This window comes from Electrophorus electricus, chromosome 19 (assembly GCF_013358815.1).
Source record: "Electrophorus electricus isolate fEleEle1 chromosome 19, fEleEle1.pri, whole genome shotgun sequence".
Lineage (NCBI taxonomy): Eukaryota > Metazoa > Chordata > Actinopteri > Gymnotiformes > Gymnotidae > Electrophorus > Electrophorus electricus.
Window position 1 is genome coordinate 4,575,415 of NC_049553.1, and position 20,318 is coordinate 4,595,732.

The following is a 20,318-nucleotide window of genomic DNA, read 5'->3' on the forward strand; positions in this document are numbered from 1 at the left end:
AGTGCCGGTCTTTATTCTGGTTCACTTCTGCTTTTGCGATTCCAAAGCAGAAAAAAAAAACTTTTTCCAGCAGGCATAGAAACTTTCTGACCCAGGCCCCTCAAGAGGACCCATATCTCTGATGTACAGCTATGCTGTACAAGTTCGATGTGGAAGCGCTTTCCCCAATTGTTTCCAGTATTTTGCCCTGGACGGTCCCTTAGCAACTGTTGTTTTGTCTCTGGCTTTTACTGTAAACAATTAAATAGACGGCCAATGTCAATTAAGACTGCATGTTGTAATGTGAACTTTTTAATATCACGTGTCCGGTTAGACAAGTGAATGAAGGAAGACAATGCAATTTTGGAGAAAAAATTCTTGAGATCATTTCTCAGATACAAATTCCTGTCAGTTTTTGGTAATCTTGCTTAGATTGTATTTATTATTTATAGAAGTTATTTTTTGGGAGATTTGGAGAACTGCGACAGTGATACGAGTGGGAATGCGAAAAGCCGGCAGCTGTAATCCAGACAGCAGCACAAAGGAACAAGTCGAGTGAACAGTTATTAAGCAGTGCCAGACTCGCCTGACTTGTGTGCACATGGGAAAGTCTTTAGCACATTGCAAATAAACATGGCTGATTTAGAAAGGGGGCAGGACGTGACCCAATTTGGAGATCAATGGGAGGACAGAAGTGCTTTTCTTGAGTAATATACTGCTGTAATGACTGGGCTACTGGCTTTACAGGCTACATTCTCCATTACCGGCATTCCCAATGCAATTTTTTTATTACTACCAATCCTAGCTCATGGGATCCCCCCATCCCCGAATTGCAAGCACACACGAGCCAACAAGACTGCAGCACTCTCCATATTGTATTTGCTTGCTCTCTTTGACAGATGGACTTTTAGTGAATACGTTGAAATTATGTGTTCTAATCAGCTCTTATAAATGATTGCTTTTGGTGTAATAGTAGTGTTCGAGCATGCCATGTGTTTCCTTTGGTGATAAGATGACAGGACCTGGTGCAATAACACTTTTCAAGGTTTCATAAGTTCTCAAATTCCATAAGCATGTGGTATTACAAACTGGTCATTTTGACAGAGCCTCTGGTAGGACATTAGTGGTATCCGCGAGAATGAGCAAAGTACTTTCTCAGTTTCTTTGCTTGTTTACTTTGGCTCAGTAGCACTAATCCAGGAGAGGTGCAGAAGGAACTTATTACCTGAAGTATAACAGCTTTTAACTATTAGGAAAAGAGAATTTAAAATTTCAATCAATCCCTTATTCTCCCTGCTGCTCTTCAGTTCTCTCTACCTCTACACAAGTCTCTCTGGTAGATAGACAAGCACTTGAACTTGCATTACTGAATCTGCGAGCAATGTGTGGGGATGTTTGTTATCAAAGAGCTGAGCAATTAAACCTTGCACTGCGGCATCGCATCTGAGGTGGAGCTTCATATCTGCACCGGACACTTTGTCCATCCACCTACAACCTTTAAAATCACAGCCCAGGAGCAGCCCAAAACAGGAACAAGGCTGCTCGAGAGAAAGCCAAGGATGATCTAAAACTGAGGGATACAAAATCCATCGTTTCATAAAAGGCAAATAACAGTGTTCAAAGATGTCATCATTGACAGGAGGTTTAGGAAATATGCAGTCTAGGTCTGTGCAAAGCTTCAAGGTAACTTCTCAACAATTTGTTGAGGGGTAGGAGCCAATTTTGAGATCAAGGGGATCTCAAAGGTTGCTTCTCAAAAACTTGTTTGGGGCAGGATGTGACCCAATTTCAAGATCAAGGGGAGGGGAGTGCTTTGCCCAAGTAATATATTGCTGTAATAACTGAGCTACTGGCATTATAGGTTACATTCTCCATTATAGGCATTCCCTTTGCAAGCCTAGCTCATGGGAGCCCCCTGAATTACAAGCGCACACAAGCTGACAAGCCAGCAGCACTCTCCAGATTCTATTTGCTTCTCTTTGACAAATATCTTGAAATTATGTGTTTTGATGATTTGTCCAAATCAGCTCTTATAAAGGATTGCATGAGTAGTAACACAAAGGTTTTATGTTTCTTTTTGAATATGAGACCTTGCCACTATTGACCTACCATGACTACTGCATTATGTTACTGTAAATTGATTAAATAAATGTGTGTTGTGAAGGTGAATGTGTGTTCTGACTGCAGTGCCAGCACGGCACGGCTGTGACCCTGAATGGGTTGATACATGAGGTTCACGCGGAAGGAGAAGCTGAAGGCAGGGGTGTACCCCCTGAAGGAGAGGGTAGTTTGATGGAGGTCGTAGCCCCTGAAGGAGAGGGTACTGTGATGGAGGCCGTAGCCCCTGAAGGAGAGGGTAGTGTGATGGAGGCCGTAGCCCCTGAAGGAGAGGGTAGTGTGATGGAGGCCATAGCCCCTGAAGGAGAGGGTAGTGTGATGGAGGCCGTAGCCCCTGAAGGAGAGGGTAGTGTGATGGAGGCCGTAGCCCCTGAAGGAGAGGGTAGTGTGATGGAGGCCGTAGCCCCTGAAGGAGAGGGTAGTGTGATGGAGGCCGTAGCCCCTGAAGGAGAGGGTAGTGTGACAGAGACCAACACTCCCTAAAAGAGAGTGTACTGTGACAGAGACCAGTCAGGAAAGTAAATGTGCATTCTGGCTGCTGTGCTAGAGAGCTCGCTCTTTCGTATGCTGGTCAGATAGCATATTTTTTACCGTAAAGATCCAACCTTGGGACTGGGTGTGGTTGCTACCCTCAGCCTCTGTCACATTTCAGGTGAAGATGTTCTTAAAAACTCAACTATTGTCAATCACATGGATATGAAATATTCCTACCATTTGTTATGGTCTAAAAAGTCTAGGAAGATTTATGTTTATGGGCATAAGCCTTACTTTAAATAACTTTTTACTCCTACATTTTGGCATTTCAGTTACTATATGGAGCTGTACCCTGGTCACTCTCATGTAAAAATCCCTTAATGTGCACTTTACTGAAACCTAAACCTCTTTTATACTGCTATTAATTCTGGCATTCAGAGTAATAACACTAAATCGACACTGACTGTATGACTTATAAGCCAGCTTTGTTCCAGCCTGACTGTCCAGTCAGTAGTCATTGTGCTGGGCTATGAAGAGCTGAGGTGACTGTGCTGGGTTATGAAGAGCTGAGGTGACTGTGCTGGGTTATGAAGAGCTGAGGTGACTGTGCTGGGCTATGAAGAGCTGAGGTCACTGTACTGGGCTATGAAGAGCTGAGGTCACTGTGCTGGGTTATGAAGAGCTGAGGTCACTGTGCTGGGTTATGAAGAGCTGAGGTGACTGTGCTGGGCTATGAAGAACTGAGGTGACTGTGCTGGGTTATGAAGAGCTGAGGTGACTGTGCTGGGCTATGAAGAGCTGAGGTGACTGTGCTGGGCTATGAAGAGCTGAGGTCACTGTGCTGGGCTATGAAGAGCTGAGGTCACTGTGCTGGGCTATGAAGAGCTGAGGTCACTGTGCTGGGTTATGAAGAGCTGAGGTGACTGTGCTGGGCTATGAAGAGCTGAGGTGACTGTGGTGGGTTATGAAGAGCTGAGATCACTGTGCTGGGCTATGAAGAGCTGAGATCACTCTACTGGGCTATGAAGAGCTGAGATCACTGTGCTGGGCTATGAAGAGCTGAGATCACTGTGCTGAGCTATGAAGAGCTGAGATCACTGTGCTGGGCTATGAAGAGCTGAGGTCACTGTGCTGGGTTATGAAGAGCTGAGGTGACTGTGCTGGGCTATGAAGAGCTGAGGTGACTGTGCTGGGCTATGAAGAGCTGAGGTCACTCTACTGGGCTATGAAGAGCTGAGATCACTGTGCTGGGCTATGAAGAGCTGAGATCACTGTGCTGGGCTATGAAGAGCTGAGGTCACTGTCCTGGGTTATGAAGAGCTGAGGTCACTGTGCTGGGCTATGAAGAGCTGAGGTCACTGTGCTGGGTTATGAAGAGCTGAGGTCACTGTGCTGGGCTATGAAGAGCTCAGGTGACTGTGCTCTACTGTAACAGAGACTTTGACTTCCTAATTGTTTACTTGAAATCAAACTTTCAAAGCAAAATTAAATATGTGATAAAACTGCACACACACCTCATCTTGACAGTCTCAGACTGGATTGACACTTACGTTTCCATTAACTACTGGGGATGACAAAATCCAGGACCAGAACCGGCATTCAGGACCCGCAGTTGAAGCCCTCTGTTCTATGTCCTTCTTCAAGTTAAGCTAAAAACAGTGAATAAAGTTTATAAACTCTTGACTTACCTTGAACAGAAAAATATTGTAACTGACAGGGTGCAAGTATGAAAAAATGCCAACTTGAGAGGGAGTTTTGAAATAAGTGAAACATGATTAATGCCATTGTAGGTCACTGTGGCATTTGCCATCTGTTAGGCTAATTAAAGAAATATCCACAGCAGCGCTTTCTAATATTTCTAAGATAAGAAATCCTTTGAAATGCAGTGCCAGCAAAAGATATGTGCTAATAGAGAGCAGGGTAAGTATCAGTAGAAAGGTCCTGTAATTACAAAGCGCTCTGACACCAGCCAAAAGGACATTTTTAAGGACAGACTATTAAACTTAATCCCTTACAGTTGAATCACTGAAGATATATTAAATTTAATACAGTATTAGCTGTCAGTACTGTTTAACTATATCACATTTTCATTTTGATGACATAAAATTTTGAAGTCATTTGTCCTCTAAAACATGCCTTTCAAACTAAGTTAGCTTGTATCGCATGAACTTATAATTGGCTTTAAAAGGAAAAGTTGCCAATCCTCTGTTCCATTGTATAGTTTCACTGAACCTGACTACCTCTGGCAATAGACCCAATCGTGCAAGGTGTCAACCCCACCACAAAGCAGAAGGATTTCTCTCTGATCATGGGTCCTCTGGCAAATTGCAATGAGAACAGCAGGAAAAAAAGGTTACTATATTTAGATATCCATTGTATAGTAGAGCCTTTATATCCCAACACTTCTCTGCAGCCTTTAAACCAAAATGATAGTATATTTTAAAGTGAGCCATTTTGCCGTGACATTCTCTATTCACATTCCCACCTATAGATTAAACTTTCTTACCTTGACATGCAGAAGCCACTAAACATCTATATATACTTTGTGATTCATGCTGTTAATGGGAATTTTTCCATAAGAGGCTATGACCACATGTGGGTGTGAGTGTGTATGCGTGTATGTTTGGGTGTACATTTTACGGGCAAAGTGTGGCAAAGTACTACAACTTTGCATCTTAGAGAGTTTTAGAATGCTAATGGCATACAGACCTAGGCTGTGCTGCAATAACAGCTGTGACCACAAAAACACACGAATACGGGTAAAGAGGAAGACAAAAAACAAAACAAAAATGCAAGCATTGTTTTCGGACCCACCGCCATGTCATTCAAGAAAACCACCTGAAAAGAATTTTGGCACTTGCCACTTTGTTGGCTGTCATGTTTAGTGTACTGAAAAGGTGGAAATTTTGTGGAATAATGCCATTAATAACATGTAGCCTTCTAACTGATGCCTTTACTAAAAGTGTGACTCAGCCAGTGCATATGTGCCAACTGAATGTCAAAAGCACCACCTAGCACAACTACTTTGTGTCCAGGTGCAAGTATCGTTATTGATGATCCTTGTTACAAATCCAGTGTCTTGCACAAATGTAATTAATGCACAATGTGCATTAGGGCCATTGAAACCTTGGATTTCTATTGGGGAAAGAAAAAAGACTTAGATATGATATATGAGATGTTTGGGTAATTAAGTGTTTGTGAGCCTTAACTGTCTCAGCTAAGTAGCTAGGTCTCAATGTTTGGGTGTTCTTTGCAGTTATAAGTGGGGGGAAATAATGCCTCAGGCATTCCGGCAATTTGCCATTTTCATGTGAAATTTTTGACCATGTGTAACGATTTAAGTTGAATATTTCAAATAGCTGAAGGAGAATCCTGAGCTATGTCTGGGCTTCCCATTTAGAATGCATCATCCGTTTGAAATGTCTCATGTGAACACAGACTCTGGCCACAACTGCTCAAAACACAAACGACTGGACCAAAACTAACATGACTGTCTCACTTGATGGATGTCATCACAGCTTGATGCTTGTTTTGATACCCAACCCCAACACACAAAAATGCATCCGAGAAAGTTACGTCAGGGCTGAATTGAAGTTCAACGTTTCGTAGCCGGAGAGAGAGAGAGAGAGAGAGAGAGAGAGAGAGAGAGAGAGAGAGAGAGAGAGAGAGAGAGAGAGAGAGAGAGAGAATGAATATGCATGGAAGGGGGCTGTTGTGCAGCCGAACCGTACCATGTACTAAGCTTGATTTAACTTTTGAAACAAAATGAAATAATACATTTTTTCATGTGTTTTATGGCAAAACACAAAATCACTTCAAAATCATTTCATCAAGAGTGGTCAATACATGAGGTGCCATTTGTTTAACATAAGAAGAGCAGTCAGAAGTGTACAGATTTGCCCACTGCTAATTCAAAAGCAGTGTTTTTAACAACTTTAACACAACTTATTTATTAGCTGGAAAGGAAATTCTTATTTTGATTTTAAGGCAAAGTGTTTCATGAAAACAAGCCCCCTGTAACAAATTCACAACCACTGGGTTATCTTCAAAACGTCAAGGGACATAAATGAGGCAACATCATAAGGTGTTACAGGGTTTCATGACTCACAAGCAGAAACAATGATGACTTCTAACACCTTTTGCCCCCTTCACACAGATTTACGTGAGATTCCCTCACCAAAATCTGTTGTAAAGTCATTTTAATATGTTTCAAAGCTTTTTTAAGAGGTGACACAGTGCATCGTTTTCGGCCCTGTCAGCGCCCTCTCAAATCCAGTAGGACAGTGCCAAAGAGGAGATGCCTCAAGCTCTGACATTATCTTGTACTCAGGCTCCACCACGTTAGCTGTAAGGTTATCTCTGTCTATGGGCCCTGAGCTTCACAGTAACTTGCAAAAGATATGGACAGAGAGTTAAAGATTTGCTCAGTGAAGTGCCAGGACACTTGTGTGCTGAAGGCATCAGTGACTGTAATGTGTTGCATTAGTCATACAATAAATGCACGTACGTAGTGCACACGCAAGTGCACACGCAAGTGCACACGCAAGTGCACACGCAAGTGCACACGCTGATAGATACTTTTCTTCCTCATCTCCCTCGACTCTTCTCTCAGAGATCAAGAGGTTCACATACACGCACGCAACCATGTAGATATGCACGCTCAAGCATAAGTGTAATCGTAGTGTAATTGAATGTCATTTTATTAGGAAACATGTCACACAATGGATGTTGTATTTCCCCGACAATGTCATATTTGCTGACCATCATTACATGTGTCCATCATGGCATGTGAAACCATAGTTGCATATGTTAGTTTAGTATAAATATTATTTAGTGTGTGTGTGTGCGCGCGCACACGCGCACACACACACACACACACACACACACACACACACACACACACACTCAGTTGGTTTCACTGGCAATTAGTGGGACTAAATGTTTAATATGTACATACATACATCAAAATATGTACATACATTCAAATTATCTTGTAAATTTGCATGAAACCTTTGTGCAGTTCTTGCTACAGTAGATCTTTCAGAAATGTAAGATCACCAACTGCTTGAAATATTTGTAGCGTCTTCACAAGTCTGAACTACTGTGTAGCTAACCACATAATTCTACAAGAAAGTAATGTTATATATATATAATTGGTATAGATTTTATATAATTCCACAACGCACAATATTAATGATAAACATAGTTATGAAGTCATTTGTACATACATAATAAAGTTAATAAGATGATGACTAGGCCCATTTCAACAGTCCAGTTGTCTAGTGTCATAGCAAAGTGATGTCATTCACAGATGAACGACTCTCTTATGTTCCACTTGCTTTCTCTGAACAAAAACAAAAAAATTGGCATGTCCTTTAAGCACAATATCAAAAGAACCCCATCTTAGAAGTGACCTGAACATAGTAGCTCAGTGTCTGGAGTTTCCCACAGATGTGCCCTTTGAGGTTAGGGGTCTCCTTTGTGAACCGACCCTGAAGCCGGCGCCCACCTCCTGCACAGGGCTGTACCAAGAGAGGATAACCTCTTGTGGGAATGAGCAACGAGGGGAACCCCCTTCGGAGTGGGGGCTAGTGGGAGGGATGGTATTGGGTCTGTCTGTCCAACAGAGGCGGTCTTTCACAGAGCACATAGCAGTGCTGCTATGTGGGTGAAGAGACAAGGGTCATATGCCACACAGAGAGCGAACCGAAGCTAATGCTGCTTTGTGTGTCATATACTCAGTTACGGTTACGACTTCCACCGGCTTTCCAGATGCTTTTTTAACCGTGTCAGCCCAAATATGGAGCGGTGATCCTAGAGGTCATTATGGGTCTAGGAGCCTTTCGGTTTGCAGTGCAGTGCTCGATGAGGTCCACTCATTAGCCTGCTGTCGTATGTAGCTGTGGAGACAGCGTCCGTTTCAGGTTGTTATGCACTGGAGCTGCTTTCTTTTCCATTTCAGCCAATTTTGTATTAATTCCTGCGACTCCATTTCCATCTGCACACTATTTGTTCCACAAAAATTCAAATGAGCAGTCTGACAGAACAATCGACAATACATCCTCATTTTCAAACTATGGTGGCTGCCAATTCAGAGGCTGGGCCTTTACCGTCAAAGCTGTCTACCAACCATGCAGACGATATAAAAACCTTACAACCGCATCGCGTTTCCACTGCGAGTTCAAACGCCAACCTTTCAGCGGCACCGTGACATTTAAATCTGGAGGACCATTCTTTCAGGACTGGGCAGCAGCCGCATGTGTTGTGGCCGTAAGAACCGCTGCATGTGCCCGGGAGCGTTGTCTGTGGTGAGCGGAGGCGGGGAACCCTCTCCCTCCCCCCCCCCAGATTCCACTCCGCCATCCAGGAAATGCAGCCAAGAGTCAAACAACGGAGCAGCAAACAGCTTCCTTGATAGTTAAGGAGAGAGTTGCCTTTCTATTCCTTTTTCTCTCGTTTGTCTCTCTCTCTCTTTCTTATTCAGTCTGTCTGATTTTGTGACGGCAATCCTCGGGTAGAATTCTTTTCATGAGTCTTGTAGCGTCACTCTTCCTTTTATCTTGTTTTTTTGTTTTGCTTTGGTTGTTTTCACTCCTGTGTCCTGACTGGAAAGGTCATGCCAATGCATGGAGCAGAGGGCAGCGAGCCTTCCTCGTCATCTTCATCGACTGTTTGCCATGTGATGCTTAAATGAAATCAGGGGAATAAGCAGTGCAATGTTTTCTTTATTTATGCCAATTATTAGTGCAACTCTTTAAAAAATCTCAGTTACATCATTGATGGCTTTTCACATCATTTCCTGCTCTTTAAATGAATCGAGTGGTTCATAAACCAACATCACTGCACGTAATATGCCTTTGAAAATATGACCACACACAAGATGTGGCCAAGGTTCACACATTAAAGGCATATAGTAGCATTTGCATAAGTCCCAGTGTGTAACCTGCAGCATTTACCACTCCGCTGGGTCCTAAGCAGCAGGCCATAAGAACCACTGCATTGCCGTGTCCTTTTGATCACAGACCCCCATGCTGCAATTGACATCCATCCCTTTCTTTCTCTCCCCTGTCTTGCCTTTTCACTCCCACGCAGGCGTTCCTCACCCTCTGTCGTACGCCGGCCGGCTGTCGGCTAACCAGTAGCAGCTGGCTCTGGACGCTAACTGGATGTCTGTATAGCTTTACCTAGCACTTGGTAATTCCACGGCTGCCTCTCTGGGAGAAAACACGTGCAGCGGGATCAAGCCCACACGCTTCTTATTAATTGCTTGCCTAATCGTTTAGGGCAGTCTGGGGGAACGTGAGAGAGTGAAAGGGTCTGGTGAACTGAGCAGAAGAGAGGGAATAGACTCTGCAATCCAAGTGCATCAAAGTGAATGATTTTCTTCTTAAGTTTGACATTAAGGTTTTGACGTTCGGTAGCTTCATGCCCTGTCCCTGCTGTGGGAAATCAAACCAGGAAGAAACAGTAACTATGCTGTAGCCAGTGACTAGTCTAATGTTATCTGACATCAGGTTGTGTTATCAATCAAGCTGTGAAATATTTCCAACAGAACGAAATAAGCTATGACAAAACATGGTTGGCCAAAGGCTGGATAAAATAAGGTTAATACTGAAAGATTACAAATATATGCAATCTTCTGTTGCCAGAGGATGTTTCTGACCAGTACCAGCTTTCAGGAAAAACCACATAAATAATGGAAATTTCACTATGGTATGTACCCCATTTCGGCATCTTGATTCTTTTTGTCCATTTTTCTTTTCTCCCCAGCATCTCTGGCCTGCATTTAGCTGCCAAGGTTTTTGAAGCGTGAGAGAGAACAAGCGAGAGAAAAGAGAGAGAGAGAGAGAGAGAGAGCACGAGAAGGAGATGGAGCAGCAATAGGAAGCACTCCTTCTGGCTGACTGGAGGTTTTATTAAACGTCCTATTAAACACCAGGCCCCCATTTGGAAGGCTACTCCCAGGGTGGAGGACAAGAAAAAATGTACATACAGAGGCAGAAAACACCATAAATGCTGAAACAATCAAAGAAGCATGGAGGAACATCCTTCTTTGGCACTTACATGAGTTGGTGATAAACACATGCGTGACATGGAATGATAGCGAAGTGAATGGTTTACTTTCACAGTAAGGGAAGCACAGCACTGCAGATCAAGATGTTCTTCCAAACCTTGCTGGTGTACAGTACATCTCTATCTCCCGCGCTCTTACTGACACTCACTTTCTTTATCTCTTCTTCGAAGTTCTGCTCGGTTTGTTTTGGTACCAAGAAAGTGAGTATGATAAAGAAAAAAAAGACTGTATACAGAAACGGATCCTAACCAGGCTTTTTAAAACCCAATTCTGCTTGGTCTTGGTGAACCAACCTGCTTTTGAGGACAAGTGAAGTAAAGTTTATGAGTTTTTGTATATGCACAGAATGCTAAGGAGCAAACCTCCTCAAACATGGCACTGTCCCCTGTTGACAGCTACCGGCATTCTGAGCACATGGACTTTTGTGATTATTTTGCTCTTGTGTTCACTGTCAGGTGTCTTGTTTATGCTTGTCCATTCCACCCTCAGTTGCTGTGTGTTGGTCATTAGTAGCACACAACCAGGGGTTTAATATGTCATTATGTTGTTCCTTATTTAACCCTGCGTTCCTATGACTGTTGTCAGTCATTGGTATGTTACATTGGCTCCTTTTGTTGTAGTTAATGTTGTAGCTCGTTTTCACTGATTTTCATTAAACATTTCAGTTGGAGACTCACGTTTACTTCCTGTTCTTTCTTTTTGTCTGCACATTCCTCGCCCATGTCACCACCATATTGCTGGGCAAATTCAGAAGGACAAGCTGGTTTTATGCTGACATCCTTCATTTTGTACAATATGTTTTCGTCGTTATATTTTTGCACTAACCATGGACACATTAGAAACATTGCCCAGGAAGCAAAAAAAATGACTGAACCACATGTGATGGAGTTTTAGAACAGAGTTTACCATAATAGTGCTACTCATTATAGATGACTGTTAACACCGTATACACTCCACATCTAATAGATGAATGACATGCTATGCAATTGATTGTACCCCTGTGTGGATGTTGCCCCATTTCAGTGCCTCTGATCATAGAAATCAATAAAGAAGAATTGCCACTGTCCAAATACAGCACCTACTGCTACTGCATGTGAGCCTGGAGGGTCAGAATCTGAAAGGAATCCAGGAATCCAAAACTGTATGGTGGATATATTGTGTGGCTCAGCAGGGGACATGAGAAAAAACATAACTGCTGGACTGCACCTCTGTAGGTTCCCCGGACTTAGTAGCAGGATACCATTATTTTGCAGATATTAATGCCTCAATAAGCACAATTCCAATCACCAGTATAACTCAACCCTATGAATTTGTATATTCTACCGCAGTATTAAGTTTGAGACCCTGGATACAAAATACATGCCACAGACCGCTTAGAAAAAAAGGCTGGAAACTAAAGACAGCTTGGATGGAAGTAGGCAAACTGACAGAGCTCCAGATACAGATCAAAGATGGTCTATGGTTTATAAAGGAAATACCGGGCAATACAATAGGCATCCACTGAATGAGGCCCTTTAGGTTAAAGGACCCATATCCTACATTTTTCTTTTAGATTTTTCCTTGATGTCCTCTTACAATGTTTGTGTGGTTTTAAGTTTCAAAAACAGTCAAAATGAATTGAACTGTTTCAAAATGAACTGTTTCAAAAACAGTCAAAATGAGTTTCCAAACTCTCTTTATTCCTTTGAATTAAACAGGCTCTTTCTGTTACTGCACCTTTAAGACACATATAAAATAAAGGAGATCTGTTCTGACTGGCTGCCCCTCATTCAAAAAGCACTCAGAGCTAAAACAAGTCTGAGAACTGCAATGTAAGTGGGTGGCCTTAAACTGCTGTAGGTGGAATAAGAGGCGCTATCTCCTGTAAGGGAAATTCAGTTTTCCATGACAGAGGCCCTTTAACAGCACTGTCATCCAGACAGCAGAGATACATGAAAGAAGAGGCAGCCATAAGAATGAATGCCCTCTTCACCAAAGAATCATCCAAAGTTACATGGATCCACCTGGAGCTGAAACAGAACTGAAGAGCATATGGGAGAATGAGTAATCACACAACATCAGCGCTCGGTGTTTAAGAGTTATGAAAGCGGAGAACAACTATCTCCCAGAGCAGGAACCAGTCAGCATTACAACAGCAGGTGTCCAGAATCATGTCACAAACATAATCCATGACATAATCCATGTCTCTTGGCTAAAGACGCTCAGCATGGCTGACTAGCAGAATAATGAGCCAGTTGCTAAGTATTGGCTCCTATCCAGGCTGGACAGCATAGGGCAGGACAGTATTGGTCATGAAGGACCCCAACAAGGGCCAAACTACAGACCAATAACCTGCCTGTACCGAACATGTAAATCCCTGTAAGGAATTCTAGCTGAATGAGCATGTGTGCAAGTACATGAGCTCTGCTCAGAGGACGACTGGAAAGAACAGCAGAGGCTCAAAGCACCACCTACTGACAGATAGAGCTGTCCACCAGGATTACCAGATAGGCCAACCATTGCCTTGACTGAACACCTAGCCCTGTATAAAGTCAATAAGACCACAAAGGCCACAAAAGCCTTCAACTCATTGAAACACTGGAGGGCAACTCTACAAGCCAACTCGAAGACAACTGCCAAGAGAAGAGCTGGAGACCACCTACAACAAGACCGAAAACTCCTCGCAATGCATGGGGCACTCCACTCAAGATCCAACATCCAGTTGAGAGGATGGGGGAAGGGGCCTATAAAGTGTATGAGCCACTGTCCAGGGTGAGACATGAAACGTCCATGAATTCATCCAAGCAACGGCCCCAAAGACGAGCTGATGAGAGAGTGCCATGCCCAGTTTGGGGCCAAGGTCACGATGGAAGCAGAGGAGGTGCTCAGGCAGGATACGTCCTTCCATGGAATGTACCACAGATAGCAGAGACAATCCTACCATGGCTGAAAAGGTCACGACTGAAGCGGCACAAGATCAAGCACTAAGCGTTAGGTCAACTATAGCAGTACCAAGAGTATACAGTTCAAAGCTGTTCTGTTGAGCCAAAAGATGATTGCATAACAGAGCCTCTGGTCAAAGATTAAACATGGAAAGGGATGGATCCTTGTGTTATCTAACTGTACCTAAGAAGGGCTTTGAGATGATGTTAATCATTTCAAGAGTGTTTGTGAACAATTTGTAAGAACATGCTTTATGTGCCTTTAAACTGATTTAATTTAGCCACGTGTTAATTAGAACTCTTGTATTCCTGGATACTCGCCATCTCCCTACAAGGGCCCTTTAAAAAATACTTCATGTTTTAGAATATGTGTTTCCATCTGCTGGTAGAAGAGTGTACTTTCGGCGCTGGAGACGTTTGGTTGATTTTGGAGGTTGCCTGCGGTCACTTCAGTTTTTCAGTAGGTACTCCACAAACTGGGCTACGTACTGTGGAAATCTTTTATCATTAGCTGAATGTAAAAGATAACAAAGATACAACATAAAAAGCATCCACCACTTACACTGCTTTAATGGTTGATTTTGATATCGATACTTTACGAAGTGCTGCAAATCGTTCACGCATATCGAGAAACGCACAGGACCGTAGCAGCTCGCTTTCGGTATTTTACTTCGTGCATGCTGATCGGATTTACACTGCAAACAGCGGACAAGTAGTTTCTATGTATAGCTAGTAAATGACACTTTTTGGTTTACAATTGCACATTCCCCCGTCTGCATCCCTCAAAATCCACCTCACGTTTCAGCACGCGATGATCCAATTGCATTGCGTGCATGACACCCACGAGTTTCGCGTTCTCTGTAAAGATAACGTGAATAATGCATGCTAATTCGCCATAACTGTCACCCCAAAAGCCTCCACACTATTTGTCAGCCATGAAAAAAATAATAATAAATGTAGGTTAGCCAATAAAGTAGCAAGTAACTCCCGAGTCAGCAACGCGCGCTTCGGAGTCGATTTGCTTTAACGCAGTTACCTAAACGGATCAGGATCACAAAGCGTTGTTGTATTTGCCTGTCATGAACACCACGTCCCTGATACAGAATGATCTTAATCAGAATTGATCTTCATTGTGTTTGTGCTAGTGGAACATTTTGAATGAGATGATGAAGCATTACCTGGTGGGCAGTTGCAGTCAGGTGAGACCTGACGGGCAGTCCTTATCCTAGCAAGATTTTCGTAGGAGCGCTACCGAATCAACAGAGAAAACAAAAATATTTACCTAACAAGATAAAGAATAATGATCAAGTGTTCTAAGTCGAACAGGTAGCACTGATTTTTTAAAGTCTTTTCATAAAAATATAGCACGTTAGCTTTCTGAGTTCTGGTGAATTCAAATGGTAAAAACCACAGGTTTAAGTCTGGAACGTCGGGAGTGCTTCGGCATCACTTACCTGTGACAACACCTCCTCCACTCTTTTCTGTATCAGTGAATTAAACTGATCCCGTGAAAACGCAGGGGACGGGTGCAAAAGGCGCTCGCTATTTGCAGTTTCCAAATCTATCACTCTGATTTTAATGTCGTTCATTTGAACGCCCAGTAGGATGCAAAAGGCGACGGAAACAGCGGAAAAAACAAACGGAGTCACACTCGTGATGATTCTAAGGCAATGCCGCGGCTCGCCAGTCCCGTAGTCGCTCTCCATTTTCGCGGCGCACTTCGGGTCTTTTTTTGTTCCTAAGCCTTTCATGACTATCTTGCAGCCGCGCTCTCACTCCCGTGCACAAATACCACGTAACGGAGTGGACGGAGAGCAACTGAGATTCTTTAACTCGGTGTCTTATTATTTCGATTGCGTCTCGCTCTGAATCGAGAGCGACGTCAATGTCAGCGGAGCGAGCTGGTCTGCGCGACGCAGGCTTTTAACTCAGGGATTAGCGCGCGCTCATTCAAATGGAACCGTATGTCCTATGGCTGAATGGGAGCAACTTCTGCAAACTTTTTTTTTTTTTTTTTTTGCACTGTTGCAAAAAAAAAAACCCCAACAACAAAACAAAACAAAACAATGCGCGCAAAACCGTACGTGAATAGATGACGTGCTAAAGCCCCTAGTTGGGTAGATGGTGTGGCCAGAGCGTAAACCGAACGCTCGTGCGCCGTTAACGGGCAAGAGCGTGGCACGTTCCTCTCGGTCCACCGACACAACACGCCTCTAAATCAGCGCGCAACTCAGCGATGATAATAATTTGTGTTTTCTCTGTCCAGTTCCTTTAATTGCTGTCGTATTCAGAATGTATTGGTATGTCGTATCACATTTATTGCAGCGCCAGTCATAATTACGCATTATTATTGCTTGAGAACGAACAGCATAATTCGTGTCTATTATAAGTGTATTTATCTCACTTAGTTGCATAGAATAGCCTCAAAAGCTTTTTAGAATGCGGGATGGTAAAAATCTGTGAAAGAATGGAGTAAGGAAATGTATAGCAAATGTATAGCAAATAACATCTATGTCCAAACAGACCGGTATAATCGTGAGCCGTGACAAAACGGGCGCTCTGTTGTTGAGCTGTGATGTGTTGTTGATGTGGAGACGTAAAGTAACTCTATACAGTCTCCTCCGAGGAAAATCTGCAATGATCCGCTGCTTATGGTTGGACCCCATGTGGAGATGCCAGGGATGCATTGACTTCCAGTGGCGAGAACTGACCTCTGTGTCTGGTCCCAGCCTCAGGTTTGGATTTCATGTAAGCCTCCTATTGCTAGCGTGAAGTAGGGCACTCGACTGCGGGAGCGACTCAGCCGCTCACAGGAATAAAAACAGAATAGAGGTGTGCACGGATTTTTGTTTTATTTTGCTAAACGACTCTTGTGCACACTGTGCATTGGTTGTAGGCTAAATGAAAAGGTCGATAGCAGGTATCCAACTTTGGGTTCATTTCCCATAAATCTGCTAGTCCTGTTGTTCCGCGATGATGGTTTAAAGTATTTGCAGGTTTCCCAAAAGTGTCGAACGTCACGTCCAAGAACTACAGACGGACGGTCGTCTTAACACTCATTCCACTATAACTATAGTCCTAACTTTAATTTTAAAAAGGTTTGAGGGGAAATGTCAGTAAGATTTCTGATGAGGAGTATGTTGCGTCGTCGTAATCTCATCCACTTTTGAGGTACATGGGCATTCAGAGTACATCATGGCTTTCCCGTTAAGCGTTTCCATCGCAATTGAAAGCCTACAGCACACTCTACCGTCCACAATGTATAAAGTCAATTTCGCATGATCCCAGATTATCGTCTTAATAGAACTACTTCTGCCTCTTTCTCTTTTACTCTCATTTCTAAAAGAATACATACAACATATTTTGATATATTAAATTGATAACGTTTATTTGTTTGTTTTTTTAAACCATATTCGTTTTACAGATCCTGTTATCACGGCTGCACCTATCTGCTCTAGCTCCAACTGTCCACTAGCTGGCACTATACTCTTAGATAATGTATTCAATGTTGGGAAAAGACTTTCCGTTATTGCCCCATTATGTGATTTTTTTTTTTCCGCTTGATGCAGTTAAAACCAACAGTATGCATTTGATTAAATCAGGACCATGAAATTATCCTTTAGACGGACACCGCTGTATCTCTCTAAAGACCAAAAACTAAGACTGGGTTTAATGTTTTTATCACAATCATAGGAGTAATTACAAAGTTCCTCACATGCAGCGCTCGTTACTAAATCGTTTATTATAACATCAATATTATTACTTTTTTGTTGTTGTAATAATTACTCTTCCGATGTCTGTAATCTAGTGTAAATTATATACTCTCAGGGGCAAGCACTGTGTGGGCAAGCTTTGCTGGATAAAGTTGTACATTTGCAAAGGGAAAATGTTGGAAATCTTTGGAGTTCAAGATAACAGGCACATAATAGGCACACCTTGATAGGTACACCTATATATATTATGTCTATTAGGTACACCTTGCTAGTACTAAGATAGACAACCTTTTGCATTCAGAACTGCCTTAATTCTTCGTGGCACATTCGAAAAGGTGCTGAAAATATTCCTCAGAGGTTTTGGTCCAAATTGACATGATAGCATCACACTGTTGCTACAGATTTGTCGGCTGCACACCCACAATTCGAATGTCCCGTTGCACCGCATCTCAAAGGTGCTCTATTGGATTGAGATCGGGTGACTGTGGAGGCCTTTTGAGTACAGTGAACTCATTCTCATGTCCAAGGAACATGTTTGAGATGATTTGAGCTTTGTGCTATGGCACATAGTCCTGCTGGAAGTAGCCATCAGGAGATGCATAGACTGTGGTCATAATGGGATGTATATGGTCAGCAAAAACACTGAGGTAGGCTTTGGCATTTAAACGATGCTCAGCTGGTATAAAGGGGTCCAAAATGTGCCAAGAATATCTCCCCCACACCATTACACAACCAACAACAGCCTAAACCCTTGAGACAAGGCAGGGTGGATCCATGCTATCAGCAGAAACTGAGACTCACCAGACCAGATCATGTTTTTCCAATATTCCACTGTCCAATTTTGGTGAGCCCCTTTGAATTGTAGTCTGTAACTGTTCTTAGCTGACAGGAGTGGCACCCAGTGTGGTGTTGTGCTGCTGTAGTCCATCAGCTTCTGTTTGATGTGTTATGCATTCAGGGATGCCCTTTTGCATACATTATTTGAATTACTGATTATTTGAATTACTGTTGCCTTTCTATCAGCTCTAACCAGCCTGGCCATTAGCACCGTCTAGCATCAACAACCATGCCACGTTCAAAGACACTTTCTCAGTTAAACATCAGCAGGTCATCTTGACCATCTCTACATGCCTAAATGCATTGATTTGCTGCCACAAAGTAGCCGATAAGAGTGTGTGGATGTGTGTGTGTGAGTGTCTATATATATATATATATATATATATATATATATATATATATATATATATATATATATATATATATATATATTTTTTTTTTTTTATTTTTTTTTTTTTTTTTTTTTTTTTTTTATTATTTATATATAGTTCCTGGGATCTGATCTGCTGGAGCCATGCTTCCAGTTTGGATGTCACAGCCACAGTTTATCTATCAGTACTATGTCCATTTGGTTATCCATTACCATTTTCTCAGTCTGTATCTGGAAGTCCCACTGGATCTTAGATCGGTCATTCCCCGCCACCTCCGGGGTTGTATCCCACTTTAACCTTGGAACATTTCAGGCCATACTCGGCAGAGATGTTTCTGTATACTATGCAAGCCACTTGTTTATGGCATTCCATGTACACTCTGCTTGCCACCATCTTGCATTCTACTGATATGTGCTGAATTGTTTCAGAGGCTTCTTTGCACAGCCTGCATCTGGGGTCCTACCTGGTGCGGTAGATCCCAGCTTCTATTGATCTTATATTCACTGCTTGTTCCTGTGCTATCATGATTAGTGTCTCCATGCTGTATTTCAGTGCTGCCTTTTCCAGCCATTGGTGGGATTTTTTCATATGAGCCACTTCCACTATTTGCATGGTGGTACATGCCACGCAGGGGTTTGTCCTCCCATGATGTAATGGCCAGTGAGTGTGGATGTTCCTGCTCCTCCTTGTTCCCATCCTCCTCAGGTTACTGTTGTCTGAGGTTCTCACTAAGCACTTCATCACTTGGAGCCGTGATCCTGGTGTACTCCTGGATCTCGCATGCTTCATCCTGGATGGTGGCTCTGATGATCACTAGTGCTCGGCCCCCCTCCTTCCACTTGTACATACTCAAAGTGCTGGATTTGGGATGAAATCCTCTGTGCATTATGGGGAATTTCCTTGTCTTGATGTCACTGGCTTCCATCTCCTCTTTTGCCAAGCTTATTATGCCAGCGAGGTATCTGATAGCTAGTAGAACATAGGTGTTGATAACGCAAATCTTGTTCTTTCCATTCAGATGACTTCCCAGGACCTGCCTCACTCTTTGTAAGTATTTGAAAGTATCCCATTTGCCTGTGGGATTTGAAGGTACTTGTTGATGTTCTCCATGTTACTTTCTATTAGCATGATCCTCTCTGTTCAAGCTACCGTCCCTCTCCTTGTAATCCTCCGACCACACTTATCCAGTCCCAACAACATTCACATGTTGCTGCTGTACATCCTGGTGAGATGGATTTGGGAGTTGATTTCTTGTTCCCTTTTGGCATACAGATTGATGTCACCCATGGAGAGGATTTGGCTGATGGATGTTCAGCTTGGTAGCCAGTATCCATAGCCACTCTTTGTGATAATTTCACTGAGTGGGTTCAGGCCTTCGCAGAACATTAGGAGGGACAGGGCAACTCACACTTGATGATGCCTTGTCTTCCACAGCTCCATTCAGTTCTTGATGAATGCTCTTAGCGTCCATTTAACGTTATTCAGCCTCAAGCATTCCAGGATGCACGTGTGCAGCATTGAATTGTGGTCAGTGATACATAGGTTGATCTGTCTGGTCTTACAGTCTGGAGTGACTGTTTAATCCACCAGTAGCTAGTTCTTAGCTCCTCTGGTGTTCTTGAGTAGCTGATGCTTGACTCCTCTGCTGTTCTTATCAATGCCTTTCTGGGCCCCGCTTACATATTGAGTCATATGTGTACTCATCTCTGAAGCAGCCGGTTCATTTGTGCTGCCAGGCACTCATGGAGTGCAGTTAGTGTCTTCAGCCAGACCTGGACTATATCAGGGCCTAGAGCTATTCAGCTCTTCATACTTGAGACCTTTTCTTGTA

At 42.9% G+C, this 20,318-nt stretch overlaps 1 protein-coding gene across 4 annotated transcripts in view; it reads right to left on the reverse strand.

Annotated features, from left to right (window-relative positions):
* The window catches only part of LOC113577343 (collagen alpha-1(XXV) chain), a 136,230-nt gene extending 120,759 nt beyond the window's left edge, over window positions 1-15,471 (reverse strand). For all 4 annotated transcript variants that reach the window (XM_027009934.2, XM_027009933.2, XM_027009936.2 and 1 more), the window contains exons 1-2: window positions 15,021-15,471; window positions 14,745-14,814 (exon numbers count right to left, since the gene is read on the reverse strand). In XM_027009934.2, coding sequence (XP_026865735.2) covers window positions 14,745-14,814; window positions 15,021-15,317 — 367 coding nt within the window. In that variant the 5' untranslated portion in view covers window positions 15,318-15,471. The remainder of the gene's footprint in view (window positions 1-14,744; window positions 14,815-15,020) is intronic.
* Window positions 15,472-20,318: the final 4,847 nt, after the last annotated feature.